This window comes from Brassica napus, chromosome C7 (genome assembly GCF_020379485.1).
Source record: "Brassica napus cultivar Da-Ae chromosome C7, Da-Ae, whole genome shotgun sequence".
NCBI classification, from domain to species: domain Eukaryota; kingdom Viridiplantae; phylum Streptophyta; class Magnoliopsida; order Brassicales; family Brassicaceae; genus Brassica; species Brassica napus.
The window spans coordinates 52,849,985-52,866,687 of NC_063450.1; the positions used below are offsets into that span (position 1 = coordinate 52,849,985).

A 16,703-nucleotide genomic window follows, 5' to 3' on the forward strand; every position below is an offset into this window, starting at 1 on the left:
TTTTACAGCTTAAGAGAAACCACAACATCCCAAACAATCAAAATACCAAAAACTAGAATTTCAAAAAGATAAATCATTAATGATCACTTTTTTTTTTGTCTAATCTTAGAAATAAACTCTAAAACAAATATACCAAATCAATCACCTCAACTAAAACTCAACGACACATACATCGAGTCAGCTAAACAAATACAAACTACACGGCCAAATATTTAACAATTTACAAACTTACTTTCGCAAAGAAGAAGACGAAGACGACAACCAAGATCAGTGAAATTACCTAAACAAAAAAGCATAGTAAATTATGAACTCTGATAAATACAACTAACAATGATTTTTGTTTACATATTAACCATCAAATAAAAGAGAAACAAACACAACCAAACCAGAAGATATAAGATAAAATCCCGACAGACACAAAGGCGGCAACAACATCTCTACCTGCTCACTCTTCTTGTCTTATAAAAACAGCTTACATGCCCAATGTCAACATGTCAATGTTATTGTCTTCTTATGAAAAATACATAAATTCGTTTAAAACCCATTAAATCCCAAATACTTAGAATTGTCACTCATTTTATAGTTATTTCTACAAGTCTTCATATATTTGTTTCAAAGGTCCGGTAACAGCAACAAATTTTTTTAAAAAAAAACATATAACAAACAGGATAATAAAAATGATTACTTAATACACAAAACTTACACAACTAAACTGGAGAAAAAATGTCCAGAAACAAAAGCTACTCAACAACTCTAATATAATTTATGTTCTCTTAATAGTACAAGAAACAAATTAAAAAGACAAACAAACAATAAGTTTCAACACCACAAACTATATCAATCACATTACTAACAATGAATACACAATTCATCATCACAACTCTAATCCTATAACAATAAAAAAACTTGAAAAACAACTCAAAAAACAAAATTCACAACTACAATAATCCTAACAAATATTGAGATAAACAAAAACTCTATCCACCGTGCCCATGGTTATTAAAATATATCTGTTTCCTTCCTAAGAGATGTTCCTATACATTGAATAAAAATAACTTAAAACTCATTCCATTTCTCATCTTCTATTTTCTTACAAGAAGCCAAGAAGGGTTAGAGTAGAGATATGTCGCTGTTGTCTTACCTCAGCCCAACACGCCTTCTAGAAGGCTACCTCCGTCGATGCCTCACGGCGGCAGGACTAACGTCGCAGACTCTCTCCATTGATTCTGAAACAACCATCCACTTCTGGGGCCCACCACCTCTAGACCACCGCACCGACGATAGACCGGTGATGCTTCTCCTCCACGGCTTCGGTCCATCTTCCATGTGGCAGTGGAGGCGGCAGATTCAAGCCTTATCTCCGTCCGCTTTCCGTCTATATTGTCCCGATCTTGTTTTCTTCGGTGACTCTACCAGTTCCTCCACCAATCGCTCCGAGGTCTTCCAGGTATATATATAAAAACGTTATAACTCTCCCTATAATATATAGCTGTTTTGATTGTAAATGAACGAGATCATCTCTAGGAAGATCGGATATGACCTAGTAGAACCTTATGTCATTGATCACTATTACTGTTTTGGTCACTTGATTAGTGTTTCTAAAAAGCAATGTTATATTAAAAATAAAAGTAATAGTATAATTTACATATATTTTATCTCAATAATAGCTAAGAGGATTTTTTTTTATTCCAAATTAATATGAATTGTTTTCTATTCAGACTACATATACATTTTAGCAATAAATTCAATGTAAACTATAAGTTGAATTAAAGCCTTTTTGCAAAAAAAAAAAAAAACTATAAGTTGAATTAGGTATGAGCATTCAGATCTTTAGATCAGATCCGGGTCTGCGGGTCTGTATAAGTACATGCACTTTTTGACTTTCAGATCGGTTCTAACCAGGTCATGGTCGGTTGGAGTCACAAAATTAGATAACTATAAATAATCGGTAAATTTCGGTTATGTGTTGGGTTAGAGTGGGTTATCTTTAGAGTTTAGACTTTGATATGTTAGCCCTTATACCTTATATATTTGAACTATTTGTGGTATACTAACACACATGCATATCTTAATGCTCCAATATTAAAATAACAAGGCGGAGTGCATGGAAAAGCTAATGGAGAAAATAGGAATAGAGAAGTTTAATGTGGTTGGAACAAGCTACGGAGGATTTGTGGCATACCATATGGCTAAAAAGTGGCCGCAAAAAGTGGAGAAAGTAGTGATTGCAAGCTCAGGCATCAACATGAGAAAGTGTGACAGTGAAAGTTTATTGCAGAGATCGAATTGTGAGTGCATTGAGAAAGTTATGTTACCATCAACTGCCACAGAGCTTCGGACACTTATGGGTTTGGCATCTTCTTCGAGGATAGTTCGTATGTTTCCCGATGCTCTCTGGAACGACGTTATTAGTGTAAGTAACTATGTATTGTCTTCTTCTACAAGGGTAGTTTTTTGACTTTGTGGAAAATAAGAATAATAAAAAGATGAAAAAGAATTATGAATTTTCTTTTGGTATAATATATGCAGAATTTATATCAGAAGAATAGAAAGGAGAAAGTAGAATTATTGAAAGGGGTAACTCTTGGCAGGGACGAGAAATTAAGCATTGATCCTCTTTCTCAGGTACGTACGTGAACTTATTTGTGATGTAATTATATACATGTCACAGAGATTTCCAATTCAAACGTTATTACTCCTAACACTAATTAATATGTGTATTTAACTGTAACTCATCCGATTAACGATAAACTGTATATATTCTCTTAGGAAATCCTTATAATTTGGGGAGACAAAGATCAAATATTTCCGGTGAAGATGGCCTACGAACTAAAAGAGTATGTACAAGAGTATTTTCTTGTTCAAGTTTTATCGTATATTACTAACTGTAATTAGTATCATTACTATTCCTAAGCATATTGTCTAAATGCTGCAGTTGTTGGTATATTTGTGTAGGATTCTTGGAGATGAGACAAAACTGGAAATCATAGAGAACACTTCACATGTTCCACAGATCGATTGTGCGCAAGAATTCAACAACATCGTTTTGAAATTTCTGAAGGGATCTCAATAGCGGCAATTATACATTTTGCTACATTATTCTTGAAGCGTGGTTATTAGTAAACAGTTGAACTATTAGTAGTCTACGTAATATTGCTACGTATTTCTTTTAAAAAAATATATTGCTACGCACATTACTAGCTATGCTCTCATATTTTCATGTAACTTTATATATATATTGTCCTATAATATTGATAAGATGAAATTGAAAATCATTAAGAACACTTCACAGGTACCCCAGATCGAGTGTTCGTAAAAGTTCAACAATATAATTTTTATTATGTTTACTTTGTAGATCCAATTTTTCGGTGGTTCAAACACGGTAAATATTCTGAAAACATTAAATATGATTTAAAACGAAGTATTCCTACAGTTTTAGAATAATAGATTGCCGTAATATTCAAATTGGTTCAAAAATGTAAGTTGGTCACCAATAAAAGCATTAAGCGGTCAAAATTGGTGGTTTGCCAAACAGCCAAAAGCTCCAAAGCAACAAATCACTCTCAAAAGTATTCGATCACTTTGTCTTCGTTAACAAAAGTATCATCATATTCAACATAGTTGTTGGCAATCACCTCTCGTAACAATAAAGTTATAAAAGAAGCAACTCTAATAAGGAAAACTCAAATGTATAATGAAGAATGATAATATTGAGAACTTCAACGAATTATGAGAATTGATAACTTAATATTCACAAAGATGTTCTACCATTTACAGTTCCCCTAAAAGAAAAAGAGAAACTGACAGAGTTTTACAACTACAGATGTTTCGCCTACAAACATGTAGTCTACAGTTACCAAACTTCCATTGTTCATTTCTCAACAAATAGAGAAATTTGCAATACCAACTGAAATTTTCTACCTTACACTGATGCCTAATCAAAGCTCATATGCATCAAAGGATTTGCTTCGAGACTGAAGCTGTTGAGGGTTTCTTCACAAGGGACTGTGCACAAGTATATTCTGATACAAACTTTGGTGGTTCTGTTTCTGATGGGTCTAAAACTGGAATAGCCTTATCTATATCTTCTGCCGAGAAAGGAATGCTGCACATACACACAAAATTATACATTAATCTGTATGATGTAGACAACTTAAGTTACTTCTAAGTTATGTGAGAGACACTTGATTAATGAGAGACTCTCAACTCTCCCAAACCACACCCTCGAAAAGCTAAAGCTTATTTCAATCTACGACTTTTAGAACTTAACATGCCTAACCACAACTTTTAACGCCTGCTAGAGTTATAAACGTCTGTGTTTTTAATACCATATTTCCATTTTATTCAACTTACGTAAACTTGAGAACCAACTTAGTAAAAAAAACGGAAGAGAATAATACCTCATATCATCATCCAGCAAGAATGAATTCGATGTTAGTTTTTGGCTGCTATCCTTGTCAACAAGTACCCTCATTTGAGAAACCACCTACCACACAAAGATGTGTTAAGGTGTTTCAATCGACATTCAACATAATTAAACGCCCACAACTAAGAGTTTTACACATTAACTCACCTCGCTTGAGACACTTTGAGTTCCATATTTATCATCCCAGTACAGCGTACTTATTCGATATATTTGCCTTATTGTCAATGCCTACAACAGAATAAAAGCGCCGAGTTTTAGTGAGATTTCAAAAGTGCTTACGGCCAGGAATCATAAGGAAAGAAAAAAAACGGAAGCCATAGAAAAAGTTAGACGTACCGGGCATAGATCCTGACTGATTTCATCCAGCGATTTTCTTCTTTTCTGGTGTATAACCTAGGACAAAATACAGAGTTATAAAAAATATAAGCCAATAGAATACAAGTTCCACTACAAAAAGAAACATGACAATTTATCAGAGAAGATGAGTTTTACCAAGAATCCAACAGCTTGTCTAATGAAACTTAACTCGTGCCAAGATGTTCCTGAAAACTGTATTCACAAAATTTTAGATCACGGATGGCATCCATCCATCTATGAAGCAACTAACGAGTATACAACATGGTTACCTCCTCCTTGACACCGGCTATCCACTTCTCCAATTCTGTAATTCCAGATTTCACATATTCCCCATTTGAAAATGTGCAACATTCACGTCGAAGGAGAAGACTGAAAAAGAAAGTTGGATTATATATATGCAGATAACAAATGTAATTTGCGCTTAAGAAATAAAGCAAGAACTGGAATTAACATCACATTTACCTGTTGAAAAGTGATAGGTTGATAAATGAGAAAACCTGAGTCACAAGCTTGCGAATGAAGAACGATGGTACCTACCAATACAAGAGTCAAGTTTAGAAAAAAGAACAATGTAGATATTCCTAAAAAACGAGAAATCATGGTACATGAACATTCTAATTCCTAATCCTCAAATGTGGAGAAACAGGAAAATCCCAAAGTAATTATTATGTCTACGACAATAAATGGGGTAGAAGCAGACTTTATTATTGAAACTATGGGATGTGCATACATGGTTTTCTCGTAGGCGGGACATAAGAGAATCCAAGAATTTAAGTATATTTTCCCATTGACTACTTGGTGAGCGCTGCGGCACATCGCTTGGTGATCTAGAGGATTTTCCAGCAGTTCCTCGTAAAGCCTTGGGTGCCTTGAGAATCATCAGATAAACACTTAAAAAAGTTATAACATATTTCCACCAAACTTTTCTGTATTTTGTAACAAAAGAGATGAAATCTCTACCACAGCTAGTAGAATACAAAATTATTAACGCTATCATCATCAAATTGCAATTTTTAGGAATATAAGGTAAGCTCAACTCAGATCTTATGTCACATAACAAAAATTGCTGTATACAACTTGATTTTATTAGTTTTTGATAAAAGGTTTTTAACTTGATATTATGTATATCAAGTTGTATGCCAAAAACCACAACTCCAACGATGAATGCAAGAGAAAGACCAAATGGCGAATAAAAACCCAGTAAATGAGTATTTTGATGCATGTTAAAAGAACTAAGCATTATGGTATCCAATCAATAATTTAGAAAAACATTATCAAAGATGCTGAATATCTACCTACTTTCGGACTCTCACCTGAATGCATAATCCAAGAAGCGGTGCTAACTCTTTCTTCAAATTATCACGAATTAGACCATAAATCTTCTCCACGCATGCTGTCAGATGCTGTTTAAATAATATTGCTGGATATCTTGCTTCTATATGCGGAACACCATCGTCAGCTCCACTAATTTTAAAAGGAAACTTTACTCCCTGGTAAGCAAGAAACAGAACATCAGTGAAACAAGTTAACACGCAACTTCTGAATCTCACTCAATAAACAATAGACGATGAGAATTTAGATTTAGCAATTTCAATTCCATATAAATGAAACTTGCAAACTACTCAAGTGGAGATATCAATTGAACTCACATATGCCGACATCCCAGAACGCTGAGCACTAGCATTTAGAAAACTATTTGTCTGCAGATTTCTCTGCAAGAGGCATAGAAGTGCTGAAGAGTTTGAAAGCCAATATGGTAATACACTGTTTTCATCTCCACCCTGAAATAAACATAAACAACCAAAGTAAATCATAACGTTAAATGGTTCCTATCATTTTGTCTAATTTGGAAGAGAGTTGACAAGATCCCTTCATCAAGAGAGAGATCAAGACTCCAGAGGGTAAAACATGATTACAACAACAATCACCTTAAGGGCTTCATTAATTCCCTCGATAATGATGTTAAATGTGGCTGTGCTCTCAGATTCAAAGGCGTGCCAGTGCAGAAGACATTTGTATATTACACAAGCAGCCAGGGGCTTATCATCACTGAATCCCAAATTTTCCTTGATACATTTGGAGAGCAATTCGTGGATCTCCTGCAACAGCATTAAAGTGGTAACTTATGTCAAACCCACTATCTACTTTAGCTAACAACAAGAAGGCTCTATATGAGAACAAAGGAAAACAGAATCTGAGATAATACAAACATATTGATTAGAACATGATACACTCAGGTCAGGAAAACCAGTTTCTTCATTCACAATAAAAATGGCAGTTAATGTGTACCACGTTTCTTTCTGCAGTGAATTTGGGTCGACGTGACTCTGACAGGCTACGTGAAAATGGCATGATGCGTTTTGAAGGCGTGGGTGTCTCCTGTATATATCAATGACATAATTAGGGTACTCATTTTCAAGCATTTACAATCTAGAAATGAAAAAAGGATATAGGTAATTAAAAAATGAAGAAAAGAAGAAAAGAAGTATTTACTTACGAAAACAGATGTCCTGTCAATCTGAGCTGGTACAACAGCACTAGAGTGTTTCTGTTGAGGAGACTGTAATAATGAGCAGTTGGTAAGAAGTAAAGAACAAAGAGAACAGGATGACAATTATTTAACAATGCATGGTTCAAAAGATTAGATATCCAGCAACAGAGTGTATACTTTCGTACATGCATATAACAAAAGTGCAGCAGAGAATAGTAAAAGATCACATACTTCACCAAGTATCTGTCCTATTCTCTCTGGGGATATACTTAAAGTCTTCTGCCTCAAGCCACGGTTTTCGTTCTCCAGGCGAGAGAGTTTTTCCTCGAGGCTGAATAAAAACGCTCAAAGAAAAGAATAATACCTGTTAGACACAAAGCTAAGGTTGACTTGAGAAAAAGACCTGCAACTACATACCTTTGTACACTCGTCTGGAGTTCAGAACATCTATTATCAGCTTCCTTCAACTTCTGTAGTGTATTATTGCAATTTGTCTTAGCACTGAGAAGCTCCTTCTCCAGAGCCAGATTCTTCTTTTCCAAGAAATTCATCGAATTCTGTGATTAAAAAGCGTTAGCAAAAACCGATGACAAACCAAGACGACAGAATTTGGGTCTCTACGCAAAGGGTGAAAGCATTATTAAAAAGATACCCTACAAATAGAAGGAGCAGTGAACAAAGAAAAAAACAAGGCATAAGATTTACTCACTTTTGAGACCATTTCTCAGAAATCTTACTACGTTTTCACAAATGCAATTTAAATATATATATTAAAATAGGATTAAGTTAAAATAGTCCATAACTAACTTGTCTATAGCCATTAGCCAGAAAAATGTATATACTTCAAATTGTAGCCACCACTCTTTAAGCACAGACTGGAGACTATAGAAGATTTTAAAAACATGACCAACCAGCAGGTTAACTAAATCATCATTTTCGTTGACCCAACGGAAGAGACTCAAAGACTCTTTATGACCAAAAAAGCTGAGTAGCCTTTTAACACACCCCAACAAACCAAAATGTATGAGGCATCAACTTACAAGAGACACGAGTCCTGTTTCTACATGCAAATATCAGGTGTTGCAAATATCTACAGATTTTAAAGTCTTTGCTTATCAGCCAAAGAGAAAGCCTAAGTAGATTTTAACTTACAGAAAAACCAATGATGGAGAATGGATCCCTTTACAAGCTCTTAACATGCAGTCAATATAAAGAAGAGGAAAATTACCTTCAACGAAGTGTTATCTTTTTCCAGTTCGACCATTCCATTAAGTTCTCTTTCAACAGCAGCCTTCTCCTTCATGGATATGTCTAGTTGCTTTTGAAGTACTGCATTCTTATTGCACTCATTAATGGTAGCCAGCCTAGCTGCATCTAGTTTAAGGCTGAAGGATTCCAATGTTTTCTGAAGCTTGGATATTTCACCTGACTTGGCCTCCTCACCACTAGTCTGTATTTAAAGCACTTGTAGTTATTTACTCTGTTTCAGGGGATCAGTACTATATAAATGACAAAACTGGCAACATACTCGCAATCGTTTCTCAAGCTGCAAACGCCATTCAAGATCTTCTAACCGCTTCTCAAGTTTAGTTTTGGCTAATCGCAAAGCACCTGCTTCATTAGCAGCCTGCGCAACATCGATTTGCATATTCATCCTTTGAGTGATAGGTAGCGAATTGATACAATCCTGCTCTAAACCATGACTAGAACATACCTGTTTAAGTTTTCTAAACTCTCTCTTCGCAAGCTTCTGCCGCCAACAACATTGTATAGCAATAATAGAAGATTGGCGGTGCCTGAATGCTGTGTGAAACTTATGCATTGTCCAACAAGCCTAAGATATTTAAAATATACAAATATTAAACAGCATGAAATGCATTAGAGACTAAAATGATGAGAGGTTACACACATCAGGAAACTAAGAATACAAATTACCCTATATAAAAACTTAATAGGACAAAAAAGTGTAACACATAATTTATCATGAGCTTGGAGATCCTAGGTACCTGAATGAGAGAAGCAGCTCTGTGCTCTTTCTGATGAGCAAAATTTAAACGAGCTGAGTCAGCACGGAGGCAAGACTGTATTACTAATGCAGCCGATACAAGTTTCACATATGCACATCTTGACAGCCACCTGCGCGCATGCTTTTGTACCAATACAGCTGCCGCTGCATTCCTTCTGGCGGCATAGGCATTTCGGGACAGGCATCCTTGACAACAGATATTATTATTTTTTCTATTAGGCTTAGAAATGAAAGAAATACTAGTACCCACAATTTTCACGCAAGATGCATGTGAACGTGGTTAACAAAAGAAATCAATAAATAATTTTCAGAGAGTAGGGTGTCACATATCCGAAGATTTCACAAAGTGGCCACAAAAATTTCGAATGCCAGAGAATAAGAAGAATAATAGTGAATGAGAAAGGCACCTCTACAGTATGCTTGAATAGAAATTGCACAAGCCCGGGCAGCGATGAAGTTTTGATGCGTAACAAACGTTCTTAGTCTTCGCTGAATGAGTCTTGCAGAAGCATCAAGAACTTCAGTCCGCCTAGAGTCCAAAATGCCAATTTGACCAGCTCTAAGGAACACTTTTGTCCTTCCTAACTGTGAAAGATGATACAAATATCAACAAATCAATATCTAACAGGGAGCCATGTATTAGAGAAAATCCTTTGTTTTTAGCCCACCAAGAAGCATACCTGATAATTCCCCAGACCTAACTTTCTCAAGATTTTCTCGGTAAGTGCCTGCTCATCATTGCTGCAAATAATGTATTATTAACAAATAACTCTTGCTTGGCAATAAATTCAATGCAGGATATAAATTCAATGCTTGAGTTTTATCTATTTTTTCCGCAATCAAGCGGTCACAAAGACATGTAAAATAACTTTTACACAGGTTCACACAGTTGCGGGGAAAACTATAAGATAATCAACACTCCGACGATAAGCTTAAAACCATCCATCCAATATGCGTACCTCTCATCCATGAATTCTGGGGCTAACAGACCAAACCGATCCACAAAGTCTGAATAATACCTTCGTGTGGGATACCCTGCAAGACTAATCCGAACAGCTTCCAGTACCCCCTAAGAAATTGTGAAATACAAGACGTTATTCAAGTTAATAAACAAACAATGGAAAAGGACTAAAAAACACGAACATGCAAATATTAGTACAACCAACTGAGACTAACCTAGATCACTTCTATTGGTCAATGAGAACGACCCAATCATGTATTTTGGAAAGCAACTCTAATATAACATGTACTGCAACATGTGAATTACATAAAAATATGCAAAACGATCATCATACATACAAAATGCATTCTGATCCTTTTGAACTCAATAATGTTATAGATGATCAAGACTAGAAAGAGCATAAATATGAAGTTTCTAGCCTATCATGGCACGGGAAAACATAATGCATATTATGACAAGAAAAAATATAATAATGCGAAAAAAGCTTGACACACTTCATTTACGTAAGAAAAGAACGATCGAGGCACCAAACTAGCTATAACAAAAACTGACGATTTCTCGCATTGTATTTAGACTACAACTACCACGGAAACGTGAAAAAGAACTAAGATCACATAATATACTAACCCCACAACGAAGTTGATGTAAAACACTAAGATTCTCAAACTTTTGAGGTCTGTTGAGTGTGTTTGGCTTCACACAACGAACATAGTGAGGCTCCGTTTTGCTGAGAGTTTCCATAAGGGCTTGAAGTTGTTGCTAGAATCAAAGTTAATGATCAAATCAGACTGGGTTCACGACCTGTTCTTAATATTCATAACAGAGTATCTTGCAAATACAAATAGCTGGACAGTTTCCTGACCTTAAATCTGGAAGACACAGAAGAAAATTTGTAAGAAGACCTGGCAGACTCCTCTGGCGCGGAGGCAAAAAGTCCAGCAACAAAGGGGCATCGTGAGGAAGATAACAGATTGCAGTGCTCCACTATAGTATAATCACGATTTTTATCCAGAAAGGTTTCAGTCTGGTACGTAACCTGCAGAAATGGAATGGGAGAAATTCGATGGGATTTGAAGGAAACAAAAAAAAACATTAAGCTTAGTCCTAGAGCAAGACTTGCCTTGCCAGCATAATGAGAGAGAGTAAAGTCCGTCTCTGAAAATTTCGTCTTCTCCAATCTTGGATGAGATTTACAGTTCTGGAACAGCTTCATTGAAAATGACTCATGTGTTGATCTAGGAAACATGCTGCATAAAAAGAAAAAGTCAGTGAACAAAAAGAGCATACGTATTGTGAAGACAAAAGATGAGACGGTAATATTTTACCAAGCTTCATCCAAGAGTGCAATTACCCCAATAGGTTTCTGCAGGCAGCAAAAATATCAATATTAGAATCATAAGAAGATAGATCAGTTTTGCTTCCATGTCTGCTTTATTTTCACACAAAAAAAAAGACAATGCTTGAGGCTGGTAACTACAACAGAAATGTTCTAAAGAAACTCTATTATTAAATTCCACCACACCAGCATGCAATAAAACTATCAACCGATGAAGGAAATGTCTTCTAACTAAGTTCTCGTATTTTTGCACCTATAGACTGGATCATTTATCGTCCATGTTCTATTGATGGGAGTAGCAATGACATCATAGTAAACAGACGTGTGTGAATGTATTGGCTACACTAACACAGTCTCATAAAACCCACTAACTCTTTAGAATTGGCACGATTTAATAAATTACCCTGTTTAAAAAGTGATGAATTCTATTTCTCGACAATCGAAGTAAAATAATAGTAAATTAAAAAAGACATGAGAATTTAAAACAATGTACTATAGTCTATAATCAAAATCATGACCAATGCCCTCCCTAAATGTGACAAAAAAAATTACTGAAGTTTTGATACAACATAGGCTATTGCAAGTTTCAGAGATCACAAAAGGTTAAGGGGCAAGAAACTAGAACAGAGTCTTAAATATAAATCTAACTGACATGGAGAAACGTACCTTCTCTATAAGGTCCACGACATCCTGGTTGTCGATAAACTCAATAAAACTCCAATTAATCTCTTCTTTTTTGTACTCATCCTGCTCCATCTTAAATACATGCTGAAAACAGAGAAGGGATCATAAGGAGAGGAAGCAATGTCCCTAAAGTCTGATTAAACCTTTGAGAATGATGCTCCTATATTACCTCATTGAAATGCAGCTGCAGCTTTTCATTTGCAAAATTGATGCAAAATTGTTCAAAACTGCAACGTGCAAACATGTATTGGTTTTCATTTTTAGATAGAAACAAGTATACATAGTTCTAAACATGGTGCACCAATAAACTCTCAATGAATAGGGCTGAGAAAAGATATAAACAATTATTTAATAGTTTAACAATTAAAAACACTAACCTGTTACTCTTAAAGCATTCAAAGCCATAAATGTCCAGGACTCCTATTTGAAAATGGGAGTTTGGATCTTGCCCAACAGACCTATTAATCTTATCAACCAACCTGACAAGCGTAAATTAAAAAGTTCAAACACAAGTGTAATGCATTAACAAATATCCACTCAATAAAGGGATGAAGCATATAAAGCAAACCAGTCAAACAGACGGGCGTAAACGGTCTTCGCTAGTGCATCCCGGCTAGTAACAGCAGCATTACAGTCAAGTGCTTTGATTATGGTACCTTCACGGGTCAGAATTGAACGTGTGCAGAGAGAAGCCAGTAAAAGATTTGCATCACACCTGATTAATTTTGCAGAATATAACAATTAAACAAGCTATCTCTTTGTACACCGGAATAAAAACTAGTACTAATCAGAGTATTCCATGCACCTGAAAAGATCAGCAGCCATCTGCAGATGATTTCTAGATTCCTGATCCTTTACTACTGAAGAATCATGCTCTTTTCCCGAGGAAAACTCAACATTTCCAAGATGCAGAATGGCAGCAAGCGTGCGGAATATCGATTCCTGATAAATTATTGGGGGCAGTAAGCAAGGACTATCAAAAACTGATAAGAGAGAAATCCAATTAAAAGTCTGAACACCTGCTCATCGTGACTTATGCCCACAATATCCATGGCCCTCCTTGTATTCTTATACTCTTCTGCGTTGCTTACTCCCTCCAGATCATAGGTCTTGCTTTGATTGAGATAATGAAATTGATGTGGATTGCTTAGTTTGTATTTTTCAGCGTCCTATACCAAACAAGAAAAGATCTGTTACAGGTAAGCTCAATAACAAGAGAACCGAAACCAATATCCTATGAGACGTATAAAAAGCAGGATAATAATTACACTCCCAGAAGCGCAAAGCTGGTAGAAACAGTGATAGTTCCTCTCAGGGTCTGTTATCCGGACTACACGTGATCTCTCCAGAAGATAGGTTCTGATTGCAGCACCAGATATTCTACCATTTGCGTCAAATTGGATTTCCACAAACTTGCCAAAACGGCTGAACAAACCAAAATTTAGTAGTTTGGTCAGTAAACCCGTCAAACTAAGGAATCTTAAAATGTAACTAAAAAAGGCTAGGGCAACACACACGAATAACTGCAGCTAAAATGCCATATGCATTCCATGTTTAGAAAATAAGATTCCAAAATTATAAACATTAATGACTAATGTTCTATACATGCGCAATGAGAAAGAAAAGAAAACCTAGTTCCTCCAGGTAGCAGTAAGATTGTTACCATATCACGTACAAGGAGTAGTTTAATAGACCAGATAAACCCAAAATGCATTTCACATTGGTACAACTACAAGGGGTTGTAAAGTCTTAATGGAATAACTTATCGATAGCCCATCTATCCGAAGTAGAGCTACGACCATACTTCAAGAAAAAGGTTTAAAACCCACTTAAGTTTACAATTTCAGGACAAGAAGATGCTGGTTTCTAATCATTTTATGATGATACCATCATGAAAAAAAATTGTTGACAAATGACATAAGATCAATTAGAGAAACACCCCCAGTCCTTACCTAAACATAAACAAAAACAAAAACAAATATTCCATAACCGACCTGGAATTATCGTTTCTAACTGTTTTCGCATTCCCAAATGCTTCCAAGAGAGGATTTGACTGCAGAAAAGAATAATTATATTACATCAGTCGCAAACAAAGAAAGATATGATCGCTTAAAATTTATTTGCAAATAGATACCAGATGGAAAGAAAAAGACATCTTTGAAGAAAGATAAAAGCTACAAATTGTGTGAGCGAGATCTTACTTCAAGGACTTGCTGCTCTACACTTCTATTATCTCCAGCAGCACGTCCCCCAACATATGTAAGATACTGCATGATAAGTTTAGTTGTCTCAGTTTTTCCAGCTCCACTTTCACCGCTAACGAGTATAGACTGACTTCGCCTGTCGTCAATCATCGCTCTGAATTATGAAGCATACATGCAGTTAATTGATTAACGTGAACAGGAATAAATGTCAGCACAAGTAGGTAAAAAGGGTAAACCACCTGTATGCAACTTCAGAAACAGCAAAAACATGAGGACTGAGCTCACCGAATGGTGCTCCCTTGTACTGCTCCATCATGTACCCATTATAGAGATGTGGAAGCTTTTTAAACGGATTAACAGCGATCAGAATGCTTCCAGTGTATGTCTACAAAAGCAGTAGAGAATAGTTGTAAGAAGATACAGCAGTCAGGAATAAGAATAGACTGGAGTTATAACAACAAATAGTTCCAAACAAGTAGTAGTATATCTCAACAGGGAAATAAATATATGAAACACCAAGCAAGGTGCGACCAAAATGGTCAAAAGGGCAAGCCAGCATTTACATCAAAGGACTCTAGATGAGTGCAAAACCATATGGAACATAATTGCTTTCGCCAACTTAATAAGGAAAAGAAGGTCTATCTTTATAATTCACAGGGCAGGGCGACAAGCAAACAAAAAGTAGGCTACGATTATACAAGACTGATAACCTAGTCAAAAGTAATGCTTATATTGGACACTCAAGTTAAAATTGGATTGCGAGGTTGTTTCTAGCGGATACCGAAAAGCAAGTTTCTCAAGTGTATGCCAGTAATGATATATGCACTAACACAGTTAATTCAATTCATGAGCAATCTTTTCAGTTAGATTAAATAACAGGTCATCACATTGACACAGCCAAAAATTGAAAATAAGCAACGGAACATTTTCCCTAAAGTGTAATTTCGCATTTGATTGGTAAAGCATAATTACAGAGACAGTAAGGCGATATCCTATGCTGTTCAAAACGTTTTTTCAAATTACACACAGTGGCAGTGCTCAGTTACATGTATCATTCAAGTACTGAAACTCAAAACACACAGACCTCAACTACATTTTACAGATACTTCCCAAAGAGATAACAGAGCTAAATGCATACTTCCCAGCAAAAAATTTAAGCCTTCACCACACCCACAGTAACTGGACTATAGTTGCTGCGACATGGTATAAAAGCTGAATCTACTTCATGTGGAAAACATGTCTTAGACCACAAATGGATACCCAAGAAACTCCAAAAGCAAACTGATAACGCTAGTAAAAGTCAATAAGGAATGTAATCCCACTCAATAAAGTACTCCAAGGCAGTATAATACTAAAACTCAAACTACAATTAACACTCACGTATATATCATTGAGAGCGTATCTCCTCTGTAGATTGTAAAGCACACCAGCCTCGTGCAAGTAAGTCAGCTTAGTCATATCATCCACTCCATTACGCTCCTCCTCGTCGGGATCCCTCCGAAACAGCTTCTCCGAGGAGACGAAAACCTAAATCCCCGAAGCAGCGGCAAATTAAGTGGAGAAAGCGCAAAGAGGAGACAGACGAATCAGAAGTTTTCCGGCTAAATCAATCAAACCTGATTTCCGGCAGAAGTCTCGACGTGGACCTTGTTTCCCGGAGAATCGAGCACGTCGCCGGCAACCCAAGCTGAATCCTTATCCTCCACCCAAACCTTGTCGCCCTTCCGCAGATTCGATTCCATTGGAAGACAATCTCTACTGAACTGAACTTGTGGTGAGCTCTAGAAGATTAGATTGGGCGACGCGAGAGGCATAGAGATAGAGATAGAGAGAGAGGAGATGAAGAGAGCGCGTTAGGTTGCGCCTGATAATTTTTCAAATTTCAAAGTAAATCTCTTGAAACCCTAAGGAGAGCTGGGTAGGTAAAGAGATGACGGTAATTACTACTCCAAAACAGTTTTTTTTTTTGGTTCAAGTCAAACTGCAACCGTAAAAAGTCAAAAAAAAAAATTCCCGCCCTCACGGATCGCATTAGCATATGTTTTAAGTTTGTGCTATTGCCAAAAAAACAAAAAAAAAGTGTGTGCACATTAAAAATTGTTTTTAAGTTTAGCCAATAGGTTTTAATCCGTGGAATAATCAGCAAGTTTTTAACGCTAATATATTAAAAGAAACTGTACTGAGAGCTTACTTATTGTAAATTAATTATTATTATTTT

General features: G+C 36.0%; 2 protein-coding genes across 3 annotated transcripts; one reads left to right on the top strand and one right to left on the bottom strand.

Annotated features, from left to right (window-relative positions):
• The first annotated feature begins 997 nt into the window (after positions 1 to 997).
• LOC106409026 (2-hydroxymuconate semialdehyde hydrolase) lies at positions 998 to 3,275 on the top strand. The gene is made up of 5 exons (XM_013849712.3): positions 998 to 1,447; positions 2,096 to 2,413; positions 2,530 to 2,625; positions 2,770 to 2,837; positions 2,956 to 3,275. Exons 1-5 carry the CDS (start codon positions 1,124 to 1,126, stop codon positions 3,071 to 3,073), a joined length of 924 nt encoding a protein of 307 aa, XP_013705166.1. The 5' UTR covers positions 998 to 1,123; the 3' UTR covers positions 3,074 to 3,275.
• A 417-nt stretch (positions 3,276 to 3,692) lies between these two features.
• On the bottom strand, positions 3,693 to 16,389 carry LOC106407220 (myosin-15). 2 transcript variants are annotated; one of them, XM_013848042.3, is made up of 38 exons: positions 16,102 to 16,389; positions 15,866 to 16,012; positions 14,725 to 14,870; positions 14,483 to 14,639; positions 14,276 to 14,334; positions 13,550 to 13,706; positions 13,301 to 13,450; positions 13,087 to 13,223; positions 12,850 to 12,996; positions 12,659 to 12,760; positions 12,451 to 12,508; positions 12,264 to 12,365; positions 11,587 to 11,624; positions 11,382 to 11,508; positions 11,124 to 11,297; positions 10,889 to 11,020; positions 10,260 to 10,369; positions 9,981 to 10,041; positions 9,708 to 9,885; positions 9,281 to 9,486; positions 8,989 to 9,108; positions 8,803 to 8,901; positions 8,503 to 8,724; positions 7,692 to 7,831; positions 7,506 to 7,605; positions 7,281 to 7,331; positions 7,073 to 7,162; positions 6,712 to 6,882; positions 6,433 to 6,564; positions 6,097 to 6,273; positions 5,514 to 5,651; positions 5,246 to 5,316; positions 5,053 to 5,152; positions 4,919 to 4,975; positions 4,763 to 4,819; positions 4,574 to 4,654; positions 4,401 to 4,486; positions 3,693 to 4,105 (listed from the first exon to the last, which is right to left on the bottom strand). In XM_013848042.3, the coding sequence occupies exons 1-38, from the start codon at positions 16,225 to 16,227 to the stop codon at positions 3,955 to 3,957; spliced, it is 4,557 nt and encodes a 1,518-aa protein (XP_013703496.2). In that variant the 5' UTR covers positions 16,228 to 16,389; the 3' UTR covers positions 3,693 to 3,954. The 2 variants fall into 2 exon arrangements, with proteins under 2 accessions (XP_013703496.2, XP_013703495.2); XM_013848041.3 differs by having other exon boundaries at positions 7,281 to 7,343; positions 16,102 to 16,388.
• Between the last annotated feature and the right edge of the window lie 314 nt (positions 16,390 to 16,703).

Excerpts from the sequence above, each read along its gene's own strand:
- LOC106409026 (XM_013849712.3), top strand. The coding sequence starts at position 1,124 with ATGTCGCTGTTGTCTTACCTCAGCCCAACACGCCTTCTAGAAGGCTAC. Across the intron at positions 2,626-2,769 it reads GCATTGATCCTCTTTCTCAG|GAAATCCTTATAATTTGGGG; the intron begins GTACGTACGTGA and ends ATATTCTCTTAG. Across the intron at positions 2,838-2,955 it reads ATGGCCTACGAACTAAAAGA|GATTCTTGGAGATGAGACAA; the intron begins GTATGTACAAGA and ends ATATTTGTGTAG.
- LOC106407220 (XM_013848041.3), bottom strand. The coding sequence starts at position 16,227 with ATGGAATCGAATCTGCGGAAGGGCGACAAGGTTTGGGTGGAGGATAAG. Across the intron at positions 7,832-8,502 it reads AAGATAACACTTCGTTGAAG|AATTCGATGAATTTCTTGGA; the intron begins GTAATTTTCCTC and ends TTTTAATCACAG. Across the intron at positions 7,163-7,280 it reads TTGACAGGACATCTGTTTTC|GAGACACCCACGCCTTCAAA; the intron begins GTAAGTAAATAC and ends TGATATATACAG.